Below are 22905 nucleotides of genomic sequence, written 5' to 3'. Positions count from 1 at the left end.
AAATGATAGAAAACTGCTTTGAATTTTTTGGTTTATCACGGCAATGACAGCATTGAAACAAGGGAAAAGCATGTTATCGGATGAACATATAGTGTTCGCCATAGTTCGGCAGTGTGGGAGAATACTCACTCACACTCGCTCACTATAATTTTTTTCCAGGCCCCGCACTCACTCAGGTTCACACTCGCCTCCACTCACACAGCACTCACTCACACTCACAGCACTCACTCGCACTCACTTCCACTTACACTCACTGGCACTCACTCGCACTCACCTCCACTCACACTCACAGACACTCACTCGCACTCATCTCCACTCACAATCACAGGCACTCACTCGCATTCACCTGCACTCACACTCACTGGTACTCACCCACACTCGCACTCACCTCCACTCACACTCACTGGCACTCACCTGCACTCACATTCACTGGCACTCACTGGCACTCACTGGCACTCACTCGTACTTACCCCTTTGAAATGAATGTGAGTGTGAGTGAGTGCACTCATGATTCACTGTGCCGAACTATACTGCTCACAATTCGTGTATATTCATAACGAAGCTTCCAATTCAGCACTTGTTGCATCGGGAGTGCGCCAAGGCAGTGTTTTGGACCCAGTTTTATTTTAATATACATAAAATATTTGCCTTTCCGATTGCATTGTAACATCCATCTATTAGCTGACTATTGTATTTCGTACCGCGAAATAATCGCAGTGATAATCACCATATACAAAATTCTGCCTTTTCTTGGTGTCAGGAGTGGCAGATGACTCTAAATGCCCAAAAATCTGTAACGCTAACAGTAAGAAAGAAACAGATATCTGAGTTTACTTACATTATTAATGACACACCTCTCACTTGTGCATTTCAGCGTAAATATTTAGGAGTCACTTTAACATACGCAATCCGATAGGAAAGCCATGTTAACAAAATAACCTCAAGTCGAAATCAATGTACATGCTGGGCACTAAAGTGACTCTTCTTTCTGAGAAGACACCTTCGTCTTGCGCCCCCAGATATAATTTGCTGGCCTACAAAATGCTTATTCAAACAGTGCTGGAGCACGCCAATATTGTTTGGTTTCTGTACACAAATAAACTCATTGCAAGAATGGAAGGGATGCAGAGGAAGGCAATAAGGTTCTGTTTTAATAAGTACAAGTTAACGGATTCATTGACTGAATTATTAAAGAGAGCTGGTTTATTAACACTGCAAAGTAGAGCAAAACTAGCACGACTAAAGTTTTCGTTTCAATTTATTAATGGTGACATAAACATTGACGTCAGCCCCAACTTGTCACTGTCCATCTCTCTGTCATTGACATTAGACGTGTGCATGCTTGCCGCCCATGCTCGCTAAGCTCCCCTTCGGTCGGATTGAGCCAAGAGAGCGGGAAATAGGGGGAGAGATTGACTGTCCGTATACTTACTCAACCACTTAACGCCGAAGCAAACACAAAAGGGAGAACAAAGCGGTATCTATCATTGCATCTGCGCTTTTTCTACATGTATGCGAGCGTGCATGTCTGTTACTCTGTGCTAACTTGGCTAGTCCCTCTTCCGCTCTGCCTGTTTATATAAGGAGCCTGTACGTGTACGTTTAAGAGGGAGGGAGAAAAAAAAAAGTGGACCCATTCCACCCTCTGAAGGCAGATGACCAGCGAAGGTGTAGCGAATCACACGGTATTAAGTGTCTTCACTCAGTGGAAGTGATGGCAAAATTTGCCGGTCATGATTTGGATATGTCTGCCATCAGCGCTCCAGCCCATACGTATTCCCTGGCGTTTTAAAGAAAATGTCGCAGTTTCGCCCGACAGGCGAAGCTTCGATTGCGATAGCAAATTAGTAGAGAGCTATACGAAGCAAGGATAGTAGTTTAATGGGCCGTATAAACTTGTAAACATTCGCCTAATAACTAAATAGACAAGCACGGTGTCACACGCGCACAGGTAAACATGAACGCATCTCGCTCGATGACTGCAGAAACTCGCTGTCAGAACGCTGGAGTAAGGAGGCGCAGCTATAGCTGCGAGTGAATTGACCTTCGTGCCGCCTCTCGCTTCAAAGCGAACTAAACGTCGAAAACTCAGCGCATACGAAGTTACCAGCTCTAGTTGAACATAGTTCACGTCGCAAATCGCTTTGAAGAGGAGGCCCACGCGGGCGCGCACTTTTTCCACGTCGCAGATCGCTTTCGAGATACGACACCCACGCGGCCGCCGCCGGAGCAAGACGACCCTTCCCCCCCATGCCTGATGCATGACAGAAGCAGCGTGCTTCCACCCCGCATTTTCTCTCGCACGCGCGAGATTGAGCAGCAGGTGTCGGCTGACCCTTGCTAGCTTGCACTCCCATACACAGCGTACCGCCGGCATGCGGCGACGATTTTACCGTGTTTGGACTTTATACGGAACCTTACAACGACATCCACGACCACGGCAGAAGTTCGCTTGGAGTGTCCATATAATTGCTATCGCAATATAATATATCCGCTCATTTCATTATACAGTGTAGACCGCTTATAACGTAAGTCGCCGAAGTTGCGAATATCCGCACTATAAGCGGTACCGCACTATAACCAAAGCAACAATTTTCAAGGCCCGCACATATACAAAACATGTGCACCGAGCCGCCACGCGTATGCGACAGTCGAGGAATGCGGCTAGAACGTTTGCATTCAATTTACAGTCGAATCTCGTTAATTCGAACCAAATCACGCGGCGGCCCCTCCGACCGGCATTGCTCCAGCACCGCCATAGAGTAAAAGCTTAGGAGAGACCCACCAATGTCACGCGCGAACAAAAAAATAAGAAAAAGAAATAAAAACGCAGCGGAAATTTCACCCTCTCTCAAATGGCAAGGTCGCCGATTCTGCGTTGCGCCGGAACATGCGTGTACGTGCCGACCTCTCAGCCACACTACTGTAGCCACACGTAAAAAATGGCAGTGAACCCGTCTTTCTCCTTTATGCTTCCTCTATTTTTTAGTCACGTGTTGACCTTGCACGCTGCGGCTACGGCGCAGAGGGAAGCAGCGGCGCTGTCCCAACCCGGCCAACGAAGCTGCCCACGCCAGCAAACGCCCGCTTCCCGATAACGGAAGAAAACGAAACTTCGGGGAGCTGGCGCCGGGCCGGCTGGAGCGGCGGCGCCTGCGGGCGCGCACGGTGACAGTTGAAAGCGAGGGAGCTACGAGGGAGGGCGAGGGGAGCCACCGAAGCGGCGGAGTGGCCGAGGCAAAAACAGCTTCCCGGCTGCCCTCCTCCCTCACATTCCATGGTCTCCGCGTGCGCAATTTGCCGTGCCGTGTCGGTGCCACCCGTTCCCTCCCTGAAGTTTCGTTTACTATCGTTATCGTGAAGCGAGCTTTGGCCGGCGTTGGCAGTTTCGTGGCCCTCGCTCGCTATGCGCGCCGTGATATTTTCTTGCACTCAAGGTTCTGGTTTTAGCCTCAATGGCTGTTTGTTCGCACCACGTGCCCTTCTCCTCCACTTCGTCTCTCTTTCTTCCTCGAGCACTCCTTGGGGCGCCTGTTTGAGGGGAGCGTTCGCCATCTCCGCTGACTTCCGTACTCCCAGGCAGCCGCACTGTAACCGGTATTTCGTTTCCCGCAACTGTACTATAAGCGATACGTGTATACATGGAGTGGTATGGGAAAATTAACGGGAGTCTGAAAAGACCGCACTATATCCGGTCCTGCACTATGAGTGGTTACGTTATAAGTGGTCTATACTGTACATTGTCTCACTCCTGCCTGAGCCTTGGATTATTACAACCTTAGTGAGCGGTTTCTATCTTGGTGTGCACAATCTGCTAGCGCGATAAGTCATCACCACGAGTGAGCTTGTACACACAAGACGCCTCCATTTTTCCGCAAGCAGGGTGAACCGATATCACCTCTGCTTATCATTCAAGCACTCACCACGTTCACACTCACTTCCACTCACAAGCCCTCACTCATGTTCACACTCACCTGCACTCACACTCACGTTCACACTCACCTCTATACACCCAGAAGCACTCACCACGTTCACACTCACAACACTCAGTCACGTTCACACTTATCTCCACTCCCACTCACAGGCACTCACCACATTCACACTCACTTCCACTCACACTCATTTGCTCTCACCTCCACTCACACTTACTGGCACTCACCTCTACTCACTGTCTACTCACTGGCTCTCACCTACACTCACACTCACTGGCACTCACTTCTACTCACTCACATTCACCGGCACTCGCTCGCACTCACACTCACTGGCACTCACTCTCACTCGCACTCACTTCCACTCACAGTCACTGGCACTCACTCGCACTCACACTCATCTCTACTCACATTCACAGGCACACTCGCGCTTGCACTCACCTCCACTCACACTCACACTCACTGGCACTGACTCGCACTCGTGCTCACACTCACTGGTGCTCACTCACACTCGCACTCACACTCACTGGCACTCACTCACCTGCACTCGCACTCACCTGCACTCACACTCACTGGCACTCACTCGCACTCGTGCTCACACTCACTGGTACTCACTCACACTCGCACTCACCTGCACTCACACTCACTCGCACTCGCACTCACCTGCACTCACACTCACTGGCACTCTCTCGCACTCGCACTCACCTGCACTCACTCTTACTGGCACTCGCTCGCACTCGCACTCACCTGCACTCACGCTCACTGGCACTCACTCGCACTTGCACTCACCCGCACTCACTCACTGGCACTCACTCGCACTCGCACTCACCTGCACTCACTCTTACTGGCACTCGCTCGCACTCGCACTCACCTGCACTCACGCTCACTGGCACTCACTCGCACTCGCACTCACCTGCACTCACACTCACTGGCACTCACTCGCACTCGCACTCACGCCTTTGAAATGAGTGAGTGTGAGTGTGCCGACCTATGGTGTTCGCTGATCAAAATAAGTGCGATACTATAAAGCATTGTGAAATGGTTTAAAGAGATGTGAACATCGTACAGCACCTGGGACATGCAAACAGCACCTGGGAGGTGCTGTTCACATGGAGCGGCAGTGTCTTCGCTGATTCGCTGCAGTGATTCGCTGTGATTTAGAACTGGAGACGAGTTAATTGTATTCATATTTTTCAAATACATTTGTTAGCATGATTTCTGTCACCGACTTGTGATAGCACTGCAGTTCATAATAATAATACAGTCGAACCCACTTATAACAATATTCAGGTGCCATGAAAATTTCATTGTTATAACCGGGTTACATGAAAAAAAAAATCAAAATACGGGGATGGCAGAGTTGTTGTGAGAAAACTATAATGGAGGGGAGGCCAGTGCCTCTCCCCACCACCTTCCTCCAGCCGGCTGCTGATTGTGATGACTCATTTAATTTAAGTGGTTGGCTCTGCTTCCTGCGCCATCTAGTCCCGTGTAATTCGAATTTCATGGGACCGAAAAAATCTCCGAATTAACGGAATGTCGAGTTATCGAGGGTATCAGGAAAACAAACAATTGCTTCCTACGTCATCATGCTTTTATTTATTGAATGAATCAGCAAAATCCCGTTTCTATTTTGCACAACAGCATTGCGGAAAGTGCAATTTTTGTCATCTCATGATTAATTAGCGCTCGCAGTGGCCAAGGCCTCACGACTTCTTTCACAGCGTGGCCGCGGTGTGCGTCTTCATCAGAGATACGCATTTCACCACCGCGCGCACATCTCGATTATTTTTTCGCCCGTGTCACTAGGTCGCCACCCATCGCGATGTAGATGGTGCTCTTCATCCTCGACAGCTTTGCACTAAGTGAAAACGAAACTATTGTATGCCGCAACTGCGGCCGCTGTCGACGCTATCATGGACGGCAACGTTGCGATTCAGAAGGCGCGCGGCCGACGCAAGCACTGAGTCAAAACGAAACTGCCGTTTGCTGCAACTGCGGACGAAACTGCGATTGCTATCAACGCGAACATGGATGGGGACTACTCAATTATGAAGGCACGTGGCGATGCGCATACCGAATCAAAATGATACTACTGTCTGCCGCAATTGCTGCGGACGAAATCGTGGCTGCTATCGACGCGATCATAAATGGTGACTATGCAGTCATGAAGGCACGTGGCCAACGCAGTGCTATGCGCGGCGGTAAATGCAAGAATAAAGGCTTAATAAACGCACAAATAGGTACGAAGCGTTCCGGCGTTGCTGTCATTCACGACCTGAACTTCACGCTCGCCATGCTCTCTAAGGTGCACATGCGCGAAAAAATAAAAAAAACTGCACATAGGGATTTCTCTTCCTTGAAGGTTCGTCTGTGTCTAGGTACTAATGAGGAGTTGTCGAGTTGCCGGTTTTGCTCTGTTCGTCCCTAGTAGAGCTCACTGTGCGAAGTCGTGTTACGGGAAAAAATTTGGGGGCTTTTGCTCCTTGAATATCTGACTTTGCCTAGGTACTACGCCGGAGAACTTCCTTTGCTCATTTTGTATGCGTTTGTCCTTAACGTTGGCTCCCGAGGCTTGAGGTTTGTTTACACGACGCTGGCTTCCCGCCGCCGGCGTTGGAACGGAGAACATGCTGGGCTGGTGGTGACTAGGCACAGCTGTGGCTGCTGTTAAGGGATTGATGGTATTCCTAAATAAACGCATCACTGTTTTGATGATCCAAATATAATCTCACTATCAGGGAGGGAGCAGTCTACCTGACTGGAGCAGTATCTTTTTATTTGGGGTGTTGCTACGCTGCACTCCGCAACACCCCAATGACCATCGCTTCGCGTCGGCGCCCAGCACCGCGGCGGAACGAGAGCGGTATCTGCTTGCTCAAGAGCGAACGCTCGCATCGTCGCACTTTCACTGCAACCAACAAAAGAAAACTTACCGTGTTGGCGTTATTGTTGTCGCTTCAACACACGGGCATCTTCATCCCGCCGTCTTGTTCCCTTTTTTCGCTGTGAGCGTGCCTACTTTCGTCGTTGAAAACTTGAGCGACGCGGCTTTTCGGCAGCGAGGCGTGTAGCGTCGTCAACAGCCCGCGGGCACAACCCCTACCCGGGGCATGGAGTTTTCTATGACCCGGGGGATGGTGAGACGAGACCGGAAATGCGCATGCCGGCTAGCCTAGGGACAAACACATACAAAACGAGCAGAGCAAGTTCTCCGCCATAGTACCTATGCAAAGTCAGATATTGAAGTAGCGACAACTCCTCAGTAGCACCTAGACACCGGCGAATCTTCAAGGAACAAAAGTCCTTATGTGCAGTTTTTTTTATTTTTTCACGTCATGAAGGTGGGGTGACCGAGGCGCCTGGATCGCCCGGTCAACTCCGCTAGCCTAAGGATCGTAGCCCCAGGGAATCCGGGAAGCGGCGCCGTCAGCCTGTAGCTGCAGCTTCCAGTGGGACGTCCACTCAGCTCGCGGGTCGTGGCTGCGCAAGCTGAAGAGCAGCTTCCACTGGGTTGCCGCTGTTTCCACGATCCACCTGTCCTGTCCGGCCTCCTGCCCCTTCTGCCTCCGTCGTCCCAGAGCATAGCTGGGCTGCTCTCTTCTCAGGGTGCGCACAGGTCCTTGAAATCCTTGAAAACCCTTGAAATTGAAAGTTCCGTTTTCAAGGCCTTGAAAGTCCTGGAATTTCTTTTCCGTCCTTGAGAACCCTTGAATTCTTGGTGTTTTCACGGGGTCCGACAGTGCGACTCACATTATATGGAGGTTGAGGGTGGTCCCGGCAAACTTCATTGCTTTCCGCAATGCCAGGACCACGAAGTCAAACTTCCTGCTCGAGGAAGAAGCGAGTGCGCGTCCGCCGCGCACTTTTTTTCTTTTTTTTTCCCTCTGGCTTGCTTCGCCTTTGGGGTTGGCGAAAAGCCACGAAAAATCTTAGGACTAACGTTAAGAGACAGGAAGAGAGCGGTGTGGATCAGAGAACAAACGGGGATAGCCGATATTCTAGTTGACATTAAGCGGAAGAAATGGAGCTGGGCAGGCCATGTAATGCGTAGGATGGATAACCGGTGGACCATTAGGGTTACAGAATGGATACCAAGAGAAGGGAAGCGCAGTCGAGGTCGGCAGAAAACCAGATGGGATGATGAAGTTAGGAAGTTTGCAGGCGCAAGTTGGAATACGCTAGCGCAAGACAGGGGTAATTGGAGACCGCAGGGAGGGGCCTTCGTCCTGCAGTGGACATAAAATATAGGCTGATGATGATGATGATAAAGAACCCCAGCTGGTTCAAATTGATCCGCAGTCCCCCACTGCGGCGTGCCTCATAATCACATGGTGGTTTTGGCACATAAAACCCCATAATTTAATTTAATTTTTTTTAACAGCCAGTCACTGCAGCCACACTGCCGCCGCAGCGTTTTATAGCTGGCGGCAGATTTTAAAAAGTTAAGTGCGGTACTGGCAGCTGTTTGGCATTTTATGAGAGGCCGGTATTTTGTAGCGATGCGTTATGCTTAATTCTATAGTAGTCTTATCATCCACCGCTCACAGCCGGCTGATCCCGTTCATAACGCGAGTGGACCGTCGCTCTGACCACTGACCAAGCGCGAAAAGGCATTAGCATCAGAAAGGCATCGCTACAAAATACCGGCCAGAGAGAGCCGTGTGGGTTCTTCCTCTAGCGTGGCTGGGGCTTAACATGTTGTTCGTGGGTCGTTGGGAAGTTATTTAAGCTAATACAGTAGAATATAAAGTTGTGACTTCTAGAAATACGAGTAAAAGCCCACTTTTTAATTCGTATTATCCAGTTTCAGGTGAAAACGTGCTCGCAATAACCACATAAAAATACATTGCTGCTATGGGACATTAGCTTGGCAAAGAAAAACAAACATATTATTCCGAAATAAGTATTACAGAGAATCGTATCAACCAGATCCCACTATAATAGGAACGAATGGAAAGACAGCGTATAAGCATCAATAAATTATACAGTTGTGTGGAGAGATGTGCTTATTATAACATGTAACGCTGCGAGAGAGTTCTTGTACTATACTTAATTATGCAGATAAATACAGTCGCTGATGGATTTTTCTTACACGGTAGGGGTCACAAAATTTTCCGAATTATCAGACAATTGGAAAAAGCAAATTTGAATTAGACAGCAATAATTTTGTTGAATTTGAGAGCCGGTGACGAAATATACGTTTTCTTGCCATGTCAATGATATCTTCACATCAACTTTGTGAAGTCAGCCAAGCTTTCACTTCCACTCGCCCCCACGGCTAATACTGTTCACCCACAATGGGACAAAGCTGTCATGAAAAGCACCGGCAGCGGGGACCGAATGCTTCGTCTGCCTCTCGCTTCCACGCATGCATTTCCAAAACTCGTGAATTCACAACTTCCAGCGCTAAACACACGGGAAGACAGCGCATGATGCCATGCCGTAACAGCTCGCCCAGTCTTTGCACGCATGGCAAATTACCTATAAAATAGGGCGTGTGGGCTGCATATGCACTCAGCCATTCACAGCCACGGCCGCGCTAGAAAAGGAGATAATAATAATAATAATAATAATCTTTATTTTGGCAGGAAACAACAACAACAGAAAACACACAAAATTATAATAGAGACACCTTTCTACCAGAGTCAACGAGGCAAAAGGCGCCTTTTTGGCGCCTGCCGAGGCCTCGTTTCTCTGGCGTACAGCACACAGCGATCAGCGCTGTCGAAACAAAAAAAAAAGTATGTGCAAGTATACACTGCATACATTGTAGGACACAAATAAAAAGTTGGGGGCGAGGGGATTTGGTCTGGAAGCAGGACATATAGACAAGCATTTTAAGTTCAGAATGCACTCGAGAGTAGTAATTAAAAGACGTGAATGTTACAGGGCAACAAAGCAATGACAATATGGGACTTTGCGCGTAAAATAACACAAGAAACAATTCGGTACTTTTATATATTTTCTCCATTACATACATTTAGGTACATGGGACTGATCACACAAATAGGGCTTTCACTCGTATATTAAATAAAAAAATGGACTTTGATTCTTGCGCAATAGCAACTAGTTCCGGGTAGAGATTTAATAATTCAGGTATCTGGTAATCTAACAACTGCGTCCCGTAACATGTTCTAGTTTTTTTCTTCACATAAATATTCTGCCTAAGTGCATAATTAGATTCGGGTCTCTTATATGGTGCTAGAAATGTGGTAGGGTCTGCCTTTAAATTGGGGAGAATCTTGAGCTCAAGGCGCTGGCGAAAAATATTAGAAATAGTCAAAATACCGTTTTTTTTAAAAGAAAGGTAGTGAGTGTTGTTGCCATGATAAATTTTCAATGAATCGAATACACTTCTTCTGTAATATTTGAAGGTGATTTAAATTACCCTGAGTGGTGGTTCCCCAGACTAAAATACAATAGTGCAAATGCGAGAATACCATGGAGTAGTAAAGCTGTCGTTTAAACCATGATGGTAGCATGAAACGTGACCTGTGTAGCATACCTACTGTTCTGGACACATCAGCGCGCAGATAGGTGACATGTTGTGTCCAACTGAGATGTTCATGGAAGTGGACGCCTAGGAACTTATGTGTGGGTACTTGACTTATTGTTTTACCATTAAAGGTTAGCTTTAAATTATTGCCGATTGCTTTATTTTTAGCTCTGAAAATAATATAGTTTGTTTTTTCAGTGTTAAGTGCCAACTGATTGTTCAGTAACCAGAACGACAGTTGTTGAAGCCAAGCATTAGCCTGACTGTTAATACTGTTTATGTTAGCACCGTGAAAAAATACATTAGTGTCGTCAGCGTATAGCACAATGTCAGGTGTATCAGGTATGAGTACAATGTCATTTATATAGAGAAGAAACAAGAGGGGGCCTAGGATTGAGCCCTGAGGAACACCGTATTGTATTAATTTTAAACTGGATTTAACATCACCAACGCTTACAAACTGATAGCGATTATGCAAGTAACTTCTAATCAATTTAAGTGCATTGCCGCGAATACTGTACTTGTTAATTTTATAAAAAAGAACGTCATGCTTGATTGAATCAAAAGCTTTCCTGAAATCTAAAAATATGCCAATAGAAAAGAGCCTATTTTCAATATTTGTTATTAGTTTTTCTTTGATTTCCATAAGAGCTGTTTCCGCAGATTTACCTCTCTGGAAGCCATATTGCTGTTGTGATATTATGCACCTCTTGTGTAAAAAATCGTTTAACCTCCGATTAATTACGTACTCCGCTATCTTTGAAAAGATGGGGAGTACAGAAATAGGACGATAATTGCCAAGACTATCTCTAGCGCCACTCTTATGCACTGCGCAGACGCGAGCAATTTTCATTTTCTCTGGGAAAACGCTTTAAGTCAAGATACCGTTACAGATATGGGCGAGGGGCGTGCACAGTACATCTGACAGCGCTTTTACTGGGCGAACAGCGATATCGTCATACCCACTTGCACAGTTCTCTTTCAAGCTTCTGATTATGCCTTCTATTTCATGCGGCGTAACCGGAGACAAGAAAACGGAGCTCATTTCCTGCGTTATGTAGGTGTGAGGGTAGGCACTTTGAACATGTTGGATTGCACCCGTCGAGAGAAAATGGCTGTTGAACTTATCTGCCAGGGGAACACCGGTATAGACTGTCCCGTCAACAACCAGTTCATTTAGAGCATTATCTGTTTTTTTGGAGATAAGAGATTTCATCAGCGACCATGTTTTTTTTGGACAGCCGTATGTCACCGAAAACTTATGCAGATAATATGATTTTCGGGCTTTCTTAAGGTCAGCGTTTAAACAATTTCTAATTTTTTTATATTCTTCTAGTTTGCTTATGTCCTTGGTTTTTAGGAATCTATGAAATAGCTCGTCTCTATTTCTAATTCTTGCAAGTAATTCCTTTGTAATCCATGGCTTCCTAGCTTTTCGACATTTAACAACCGGTCTGATGGGAAATGCTGTCTCATACGATTGCAAAACCTTATTTAGAAACAAATTATAAGCATCATCAGGGTTCTCAGTGCTGAATACATCATCCCAAACAATATTTGACAATAAATTACGGAAATGACTAATGCCACTGTCTGTAATACATCTACGAAAAGACTGATGTTTAGTTACTTTACGTTTAGAGTGTACAGGCATGAAGAAAAATAATGGCAGATGATCACTAATGCCTGTCGATAGAACACCAGCAAATACATTGTCATCGAAGCAGCTTGTCAGGCACAAGTCAATTAATGTGTTACTGTTCATTATAACACGGGTTGGAGCATTAATAACATTAATGAGGCTGGTGGAATGCACCAGATCAAGAAAATTGCCACAACTAGTGTCATCAGAAAGCAAATTTACATTGAAGTCACCAACTATGACAACTGGTACATTATAGGTTAATAAATATTCACTTAATTCTTCAAAGAAATTGTAGAACGCAGGTAGGGAGCCAGAAGGCGGACGGTAAAGAACCGAGACCACAAATGAGAGATTCGAGATAGCCAAAGATTCATAGTCGTCAGTAATTACTGAATATTCCGGTATGACGTTGTACGAAATGAGCTTCCTAATGTAAAGCCCTACGCCTCCTCCCCTTCGTTTATCGCGGAAGAGGGCTTCGCATTGGTAGTCTTCGAACTGTACTATATCTTCTTTGCATGAAAACCAGGTTTCTGTAAATGCCAGAACGTTAAACTCGTGTTCCAAGGACGTTAAATACCTACTTACTTCAACATGCTTATTTCGCAAGCTGCGTGCGTTTAAGTGAAATAAGGAAAATTTATTCTGTAGCTGCCGCGCTTGTGTTAAGAAATTTCTAAGTGAGATACCGTCAACTGGGTTGAAATTAGTGGTTGGGCTGGGCATCAACGGGGGGAGGCAGGAAGAGGGAAAGGCCTTTTAACTTAAGCGATTTTAGTAAGGTCGGGTCGGCTTCAGTCTTTATCTGAATGGCTTGTTCGCCTTCCCTCTTTCTGACAAGGATCCTGCCGTTCTTCTGCCAAACGAACTTATAAGACTGCTCCGTTGCCTTTGTCTTGGCCAACCAGAGCAGTCTCTTGTTGTGCGGCGTCAAGTTGTCGAAGAAATGGATACCGGGAAGTTTCGTCTTTAGTTGTGGCCTCTGTTCGAGCCAGTTTTCTTTGGTTGCTCGCAAAGCAAAGCGAGCAATAATGACAGGAACCTTGTCAGGCTTTGATGGAAGTCTGTGCACGGTGTCTAGGTCCCTCTCAGTTACCTCCGCTATGTTCAGCCTGCGCGCAATATTATTCAGCTCGCGTAGTAGGTTCTCACCCTCAGTTGGTTTAATCCCGTGAATTTCCAGATTCTGGCGGCAACTGTATTGATTGAGGTTATTCAGCTCCCTTTTCAGCGCCCTTACTTCCTCAGCCGATGAGCCGCTTTCAACCTTTTCTACTCTTGCCGTAAGTTCACTAATCAATTTTCCCTGCGAAGTAACTACTGTCAAAAGCATGTCGTAACGGGATGACAGCTCCTGAACGGATTTTTCTATGCTGACGACAGTTTCCTTCACCGACATGAGCTCATCAACTTTGCTCAGAAGTGGGAGAAGTGCACCTAATCTTTGGTTCATCACAGACAGCTTCGCTGCGATGTCGATATCATATTCAGCCTTGGGCTTCCCTGAGTTTTGGCTACACCTCAACCTAGAGGTTTTGCAGGACGAGCATAGCCACGTCCTGCCTATGTCCGGTTTGGCCTTAAGAGCTGCCACTCCCACCCCTGAGCAAGTCCCGGCATGATACACGAAAAAACATTCGGAGCATGTTATTACTATCGAGTCCTTTGTGAACAACTCGTGGCATGATAAGCAGGAATCAAATGACGCATCATCGGACATAATGTTGGCATGAACAGTGAAAAAAACCAACAACAACAGCAACAACAGCAGTACCACCAGCAGCAGCAGCAGCGGAAAAAAAGAAAGAACGACTACAGCAGTGAAATTAAAAAACCAACCTGAAAGGTTTGAAGACGGGAATTACTTCAGCCCGACAGTCTACCGCTGCTGCTGCGTGCTGTGTAGCGAGATCCTGGATCCGTGCAGTCTTCTTATAAGCTTTTGAGCTGACGTAGGTAGCGGCGGTCCAGGCAGCAGGGCGCGCAGGCGCGTTGGTTCGGGTCGACGTCACTTGTCTGAAAGGCGCTGACGTAGGTAGCTGCGCTCCAAGCAGCAGGGCGCGCAGGCGCGGTGGTTCGGGTCACCGTCACTTGTCTGAAAGGTTTGAAGACAGGAATTACTTCAGCCCAACAGTCTACCGCTGCTGCTGCGTGCTGTGTAGCGAGATCCTGGATCCGTGCAGTCTTCTTATAAGCTTGGGAGCTGACGTAGGTAGCGACGGTCCAGGCAGCAGGGCGCGCAGGCGCGTTGGTTCGGGTCGACGTCACTTGTCTGAAAGGCGCTGACGTAGGTAGCTGCGCTCCAAGCAGCAGGGCGCGCAGGCGCGGTGGTTAGGGTCACCGTCACTTGTCTGAAAGGTTTGAAGACAGGAATTACTTCAGCCCGACAGTCTACCGCTGCTGCTGCGTGCTGTGTAGCGAGATCCTGGATCCGTGCAGTCTTCTTATAAGCTTGGGAGCTGACGTAGGTAGCGGCGGTCCAGGCAGCAGGGCGCGCAGGCGCGTTGGTTCAGGTCGACGTCACTTGTCTGAAAGGCGCTGACGTAGGTAGCTGCGCTCCAAGCAGCAGGGCGCACAGGCGCGGTGGTTCGGGTCACCGTCACTTGTCTGAAAGGCTTGAAGACAGGAATTACTTCAGCCCAACAGTCTACCGCTGCTGCTGCGTGCTGTGTAGATGACTGCCCCCACCTCCTCTCCCCCTCGTGCGCTTGGTCGCATAACTGCGAGCTCGCTGCTCTCCCCCCTTTCCCCTTGCTCGTGAAAGAAGATGCACACATCATCAAGCCACCATCCCTCTAGGCTCAGCCTCACATGATTTTCCTCGCACCTAAAGCATACTGCGCACTGGCCGTGATAGTATCTTATCGCACTTAGACTTTATACAGAACATGACACGGCTCTGCTTCAGTGGTCACTCTTGTTCACGCAGAGTACGATTTGAGAGACACGTGCACAAGCGGCCACATATAATTCAACCATTCCACCATCTGCGTCCACGGATGTTTCCATTTATTGTCGCGGTATTGCTTCGCGGTGGCAGTGAAATATTGTTATGTTGAAATTGTGTATTGTGCAGATGGGTTTGCGCAAGGCTTACACTACGAGCGATGGTCAGGAAAGGGCACGATGCTCCTCCACTCCGCAACGCACAAAGGCGCTACAGCAGGGTTCGTCGACTCTCCGACACACGCAGAGAAGGCTCCGGAGTCAGTTCGCCAACAAACACGGGTTTATTCACCCAAGATACAGCACAGTGCGACAGTCACGCCGCTTATGGGCCAAGGCTCGCCGCAAGACGCACGCCCGCTACGCTAGGGCTAACCGGGTAGCAGTCCGCCAAGCGCGAGAACGAGGAGTCGCGAGAACAAAGGTTTCACGTAACCACCTCGTTCTGGGCCTGTGAGCATCTGCCGCGGCGAGGAAGCGTTCAGCGGACGAGAGCTCGGGTGGAGAGGGTGCGCGGGGGCCACCACTCGGGAGGTCAATCAGGGCGTGTCCCGGTGTCGTGTTCTCGCGGGGCAAGTCCAATCCCAGGGGGGGGGGGGGGGGGGGGAGAAGTACAGTTTGTGCGGGAAAGCAGCTCCGGCGCGCTAGCCGTGTCCGTCATGTTGCCGTTACGGCGGCGGTTCCCGGAGATCGAGCTAAATTCCACGTGGGAGCTGAGGGACTAGGCCCGGGAACGCACCTCGGTCCCCACAGTATAAACATATTTAGTTATATTGAGGTTTGAAATACATGATGTTCTATGTTCAAAAAGTTATAAATAGTTAAATACTTCATTACATCGAGAATTTCGTTATATTGAAGTTTGTTATATTGAGGTTTAACGGTACTTCCCACGAAACACACAAGCAGCTATTTGATGTCTAAAATATGTCTTGAACGGATAATTCAAAAGTCAAATAGCTGTCCTGGTCAAGTCATTTTCTAGCTGTGGACGTCTACAGGTACTTCAGTAAGCCCTGCTAACGTTACACTAAAGGTTGGCTAATAAACATCTCGACAAGAACAACTTCAAGAATTGTATTAGATGTTCCCAGAATTCTGAAATAATGGCTTTGGAAAGATTATGCAGGCTTTTATAAAACATCTTGACAAGAACAAGTTAAGAATTTTATTAGACGTACCCAGAATTTTGTTATAAATTATAACAGAATTCTGGGGACGTCTAACAAAATTCTTAATTAAGCTATAAAAGCCTGCATATTGTTTCCGAAGTCATAACGTATAATGGCTTCAGAAACAATATGCAGGCTTTTATAGCTGTCTTTAAAACAGCATTTATAGATTGCCATTCTACAGTGACAAAAGCAAAATTATTGGCCACTTCTTCCTCATACCATGCATCCGTATGCTAGCTTCATAGTACACATGTTACTATATAGAACTGAAAATTAAATTGAAGCATTACATTATATTATTTTAAAAACTTGCATAACATTTTTTAACATATATCAAATGTGCAATACACATACAAAGCAAATGAGCATAACAACATGCAGAAAAAAATTACCTGACCTTGTAAGAAAGTGGGTTTATTGACGAATAAATTGAAGGACATGCAGAATTATTTTACGAAATTTTTAATACAGTAGAAAAAGTGACCACAGAAAATAAGACGTAGCTGCAGTAACCACAGCAATCCAGGTTCCTTCCCTCTTGGATACCGCTGGCTGCCCAGAGAAGTCGCTCTGTAATACAGCAGTGAAGAAAAAAGTGAGTAAGCCACACTTGATTTACAATAAAGATGTGTGATTCGGTATTTCAAATAGCAACATATGTGCCGTTGTTTTACCTCGGTCGCATTTACTTTATAAATTTAAGCAATACTTTCTCTCAAAATCTTATGCTGTACGATGACGTTCAGAATTATGTTGCAGATATGATATGAAAAAGCTACCGTAGAGTGAAATTAAACTGGCAAATGGTTTGACCCACACACGACTTGCAGTAGGTCATTAGCAGTTAGATAGTGTGCAAACAAATCTCTTACAAGAGTATGCTACTTTTATTTAAGTAGTGGTGTTGGTGAGTAGTAGCAACAGGTGGACTTAGCCTGACAATCAAGGTCGGCTATTAGCCAACTACTCCTTCTGAGTGTCTTTTTTAATATCACTGCGGTATTGTACCAGATGTCAATAAAACCATTATCTTCCTAAAGGTACCCTAAACACTTAAGTAATCATAGAATGGGCTCACTACATTAAAGGACGTCGTCTCACGAATCTCATGCCGCAAAAAGTTTTCCAATCCTCCAACTATAAGTGAACTTACCACACCAATGCAAGACTATTTTCCTGCCTGCTAGCGTGCTGGAAGCTACACAGAGGAGAAGCCAAGAAAGCAAAGTCCCGGTATACTACGCAATGCAGCACGCTGCTGCCATCTTGAAGGCCACACCCAGCTAGAATTTCAGTAATCATTCAACCAATTATGTGAAACTCCAGCTTTACCTCCCAATCACAAAAGAACGTTCTGCTACATACCGTGCATGCACATATATTCGAGTCTAAACTTCGTGCCAGCACGGGCCCGCCAAAACAAAAGTGGCGTGCAAGTTGTAGCAGGTAAACGTATACGTACCGTAAGGAACTGCACCGTATCTGCAGGCGCTGGTCAAGGCTTGAACGTGAGCAAAAGACTTGGGAAGAGAAGCATGAGCATGGCCCTTTGAATCGCTCGCGGAAACTTCAGCGCGCCCCCCTGGTGCGGTCCAAGACACGTGGTCCAAGAGCAGATAGCAGTTCTCAAACGGAGCACACGTTTGCGACTGCGTGCGGCCAGATCTGTTGGTGACGATAGCTGGTATCGCAATTCCGGCTTCTTCACCGCTTGTTCACACAAAGGGAAAGGAAGGCACGGCTCTGATAAGGACGCTGAACGGGCGCGCAAGTGTGCGCCCGGCCGTTTTATGTTTAGGGGCGAAGCTCCTTAGGGTGTGGGTCTGTCCCTCCTCTGTAGTAGTAGTAGTAGTAGTAGTAGTCGTTGTCGTCGTAGTAGGTAGCCACGTCTACTTTTATGAAAAAAAAAAAATTCCGAAAGTTGTGTCCGTAGCGCGGAATCGAACCTGGGACCCCTCGCTTCCGAACGCGCGGCACTAACCACTACGCCACGAAGCTCACATGGACACACACACTACGATGACAATAAATACCCAACATTAACGAAAGACTGCGCGTTTCTAACGCGTTTGTGCTAGCGCGTTACGGCCCGTGTAAGAAGCTGGTGTAAGACGCTGTGGCCTCTCCGCCTTACCCCCGTATTCATAAACGCTCCTCGACTTGAACTTGACTTGCCACCGCCTTGGGCAGCGCGTTCGAAATGCGTTGAAGGCGGTGGCAAGTCAAGTTCAAGTCGAGGAGTGTTTATGAATACGGGGGTTATACTCTCTCATCAGTCATGTGATGGCGTCGGCAAACGCGGTGCACGTTCCGGCATGTGTAAACAGCTGCGTAAGACGCTGTGGCTTCTCCCCCTTACTAGAGAGTACTGCACGTTTCTAACGCGTTTGTGCTAGCGTCCCCTTAAGCGGGAGATGGTGCAATTATGATGAAGGGCGCTGTTATAAAATAGGAATGACGTGACATATGGCGCGTGTCATTGGTGTAAGTCAATCGTTCGATTTAGTGCGGCGAGACTGGGCGAATTACATGGAAGATTCACGGTTTACCGATGATTCCCTCCGGAGCTTCGCCCACTCATCATCATTCACCCCATGGATATGCGGTGTTTTTTTTATTGCGATAGCAATTATATGGACACTTCAACAGGATTTCTGCCGTCGCCGTGAGGTTCCATATAGATTCCAAGGGCGATAAAATCGTCGCCGCGCGCCGTATGCGCGAGCGAAAGTGCGCGGGCGAGGCGCGCTATCACGGTGAGCGAATGCACGGCGGAAAGCAGACGCGACCGTCGCGCGAAAAGGCGTGGGGGTATGGGAGGGAGGGAGGGAGGGAGGGAGGCGGGGCAACACTGTGCTGCTTCACCAAATGCTTACCTTGCAACCGGGCGCAAGGGGAACTGGCCACTCATCTCCCACGCGAAAGCATGAAAGCGGAAATACAGCGCGGGAATGGGGGGCCAGCTTCTCCTCTGCCAACAACTACTCCTCTGCACTTTGCCCGGCGGTGCCGGTCGCCCGCACCGTCTCTTATCTCCACACGCCTCTGACCTTTGTATGCGCTGTGCATTCGCCGCTCAGTTTCCGTTGAAGCGATAGACCGCGCGAACCTGCGCTTGCTGCCAGCGTTTTGACAGTCGTTGTCTGCGGTCATTCAGTGTGATCTATTCATGTTTGCTTGTGCGCGCTGACACCACGATTGTTAAGTTAGTAAGCCAATGTGTCCAAGTTTATGCAGCCGATAAAACTACTATCCCTACTCCGAATAGCTCTCTACTAATTTGCTATCGCAATCGATGCTTCGCCTTTCGGGCGAAACTGCAACATTTTTTTTTTCTAAACTTTGACATTCGTGACAGACTCATCGAGTGAAAAAATCGGAAAGGCTTATCCTGCTTGTTCACCCAAAGGGGGAAAGCAGCGAAAGGCTATATGATGCGACGTTAACGGATTGCATATGGCTAGTTAAAGTCCCACAGAATGTAACGCTGCGTGTCGGGCACGCACATTTTAAATCTTTTTCACTTTCACGCGCACGCCCAAGCATGTTGCATATTTTCTGACAAAAACATCTAAAAAGTTCTTGAGTTATACGCTCTCAAGGCATTCACCAAAGTATACTCTGGTGATGCCAGAGGTGGGCTGTTACCACAGCTGAAACACAATAGCATATTTGATTAACCGTACTTCCTGCTACATAATGTTTCCAACAACATCTGTTTAACGTCTTCGCGCATACCAAGACGTCTATAGCTGTTTGTAGCCGTTCCGAGAAGTTTTCAAGACGTTTTGTGTTTCGTGGGTTGTATTATTTAAAAGAATATTTCGTATGTCAGAGCCGCCATGCAGTTTTGGAGTCCCTTCGACTACAGGCATGGGTGTTGCAGGTCATATTGCATGCGACTATACATTTGACCGGCCGCTTTCATCTGCTCTCGAATCGTCTTGTGGTGCAGTCTACCATGTGACAGAATGAGCTCTTGATTTACATTTGCAAAATGTGTGTCTTTCTCAAGTGTGTAGCGGTTTAGCTTGACGAGTAAGGAGGTAGCTGTGTAGTCTGAAGCAGAACAATACTGGCTCTCACTGACACCACACTTTCCTCACGGTAGTGCAGAGGGTCTTGGAATTTCTTGTTCGCACCAGAAATTGAGACCTCTGTGATGTTAGCACAGCCATATTTTTTGCCTGGCATAGATATGCTTTTTGTTCGATCTGTTCCTCTTGCTTCAGCTGTGGAGATGGGTTTGCACTAGGCTCACTCTACGAGCAACGGTCTGGAAAGGGTACGACGCTCCTCCACTCCGCAACGCACAAAGGCGCTACAGCAGGTTTCGTCGACTCTCCGACACGGCGCAGAGAAGGCTTCGGAGTCAGTTCGCCAACAGACAAGGGTTTATTCACCCAAGATACAGCACAGTGTGACAGTCACGGCACTTACGGGCAAAGGCTCACAGCAAGACCGATAAAGTAGACGCGCCCACAGCGCTAGGGCTAACCGGGTAGCAGTCCACCAAGCGCGATAACAAGGAGTCGCGAGAGCAAAGGTTCCACGTAACCACCTCGTCATGGGCCTGTGAGCATCTGCTGCGGTGAGGAAGTGCTCAGCGGAAGAGAGCTCGGGTGGAGAGGGTGCCCGGGGGCCGCCACTCAGGAGGCCAATCAGGGCACGTCCCGGTGAAGTCAAGCGTAGGGGGGGGGGAGGGGGGAGAAACACGGTTTACGCGGGAAATTAGCTCCGGCACGCTAGCCGTGTCCGCCATGTTGCCGTTACGGCAGCGGTTCCCAGAGATCGAGTTAAGCACAATGCTCGAGCTGGGGCACGAGGCGTGGGAAGGCAGCTCGATCCCCACACAGCAGACACTGAGGCCACAGAAAAACATTGCTTTGCTCATTTTGTCTGCTGAATTAACGTAACAGTTGCTCGAAATTACAATGCAGCCCCTCAATTCCCTTCACACCTTACCGAAGGTGCAGTGTTCGTACACCTACTTGAAATCCTTGAAAACCCTTGAATTTGGAAAAAGAGATGCAAGGACCTGTGGTGTCAGCCAAGGATGAAGGAGGAAAGCCACAAATAAATAGCTGGTATTTAGGATGCTGGCTAGCTTACATTTAACCGCAGTGCTTTGCTTTGTGTCGCAAGGGGTGTTCAATGTCTTCCTGAATTGATCATTCTATACGGGGCGCTCTCCCCGTCCCATGCGGTCACGAGAAGAGGAGCCACTGTGTCGGCACATCATCTGCTGTATGGTGAATTCGCAGCTGCTACCAGTTGTTACAGCCCATTAAAACCCTTTGAAAATAAATGTGCATCTTGAATTCCTTCAAAACGAGGGTTAGACCTGACTTTTGAACATTCAAAGTAACAAACTCTGCATCGGGGCTATGCCATGAACACTGTCTATTGGGAAATGGTCCTAGTTAATTTCTTTCCGCAGTGTCGCTAAGCTATGCAAGTGGCGTGTCCACAGTCATTTAAATTTTGGGATGAAGGCACTGTTACTTGAGCTTGTTTGAGAGGGAGGAGCTATGTTTGCCTGTCTGATTTGTGTATGACCAGTCCACTTTTCTCAATCTGATAGGCCTTGGAGAGCACCTGCTGGCCCGTTGTAGCTCACTCATCGTAGGGTTGCCCCCCTATTCACTGGCAAAATGAGCAGACAGCGGTGTCTTACACTGTGCCTCATGCGAGTGCAAATCGTGGCTAACATTTGGCAGGGGCCGCCATATTTTGTCACATTAATGATTTAAACATGACAGGCATGTGGAAATCATCACTGCCATCAAGAAAGCTAGACAAAGCCAGACCAAGTGACCAGACCGTACCACTGTATTTGTTGTTTTGCTAGTTGGTTCACACCGCAGCCATCATGGCTCTATTTTCGAGCCCTAAGCTCAAGGAATGCCTGGCAAAAAGTAAGTTTCAGCCATTTGGCTTTCATGTGGTATCTTTAATGGCTGAAGCTGTACACTACTACTAATAACCATCATGCTAGGAGCTGATCGACATCATTACAATGGGAAAGTCTACTTTGAAAAGCCACTTGAAGAGCTTGAAGCGTGGGCTTCTACAGCTGTGAGAAATTGCAGCTAAGAAAAAGGCAGTTTCATTATTTTGCAGTGTATGTGTGCAAATAAGGTTTGCTTCCCGTCCTTGAAATTTGTTATTTGTCATCCTTGATTTCTCTTTGTATTTTGAGTCTAATGTTCTGTACGAACTCTGCGTAGGTGACAGAGCCTTGTGCAGTGATGGTCAAGTGCATGTCCAGCTCTTTGCTGCTTTGAAGAAAGAATTTCGGGTAAGTGTTGAAGTGGTAACATATCTGTCTGAGCCTTTCACTTTATATTTCTTGAATATTGTGCTGCCCTGCAAATACTGTATGCTACATAGCACTCCCTTACACAGTGAAACCCTTGGAAACTGCAAAAGCTTGCTTGCTGAAAGGCAGGTTTGTTCCACTTTTATTCAGTTTCTGGTGACTCGTCATGCTTGTATTACTAGCTACTGTGCTTGCTACAATGACGTATTTTGGAATGAAGGCACTGTTACTTGAGCTTGTTTGAGAAGGAGATGCAATGTTCACCTGTTTGATTTGTCCAGTCCACTTTTTTCAAGCTGATAGGCCTAGCAGAGCACCTGTTGGCTCGTTGTAGCTCACTCATCGAGGTTGCCTCGCTAATCACTGGCAGAATGAGCAAACAACGGTCT

General features: G+C 47.5%; 1 protein-coding gene across 3 annotated transcripts in view; it reads left to right on the top strand.

Annotated features, from left to right (window-relative positions):
• The window catches only part of LOC119460522 (E3 ubiquitin-protein ligase SHPRH), a 245675-nt gene that overhangs the window by 145274 nt on the left and 77496 nt on the right, over positions 1-22905 (top strand). For all 3 annotated transcript variants that reach the window (XM_037721440.2, XM_037721439.2, XM_049655121.1), the window contains one exon: positions 22425-22495. In XM_037721440.2, coding sequence (XP_037577368.1) covers positions 22425-22495 — 71 coding nt within the window. The remainder of the gene's footprint in view (positions 1-22424; positions 22496-22905) is intronic.

The sequence above is a fragment of the Dermacentor silvarum genome, chromosome 8 (genome assembly GCF_013339745.2).
Source record: "Dermacentor silvarum isolate Dsil-2018 chromosome 8, BIME_Dsil_1.4, whole genome shotgun sequence".
NCBI lineage: Eukaryota > Metazoa > Arthropoda > Arachnida > Ixodida > Ixodidae > Dermacentor > Dermacentor silvarum.
Note: the sequence above shows the minus strand (reverse complement) of the source record. Positions and strands in the feature narration are given on the sequence as shown.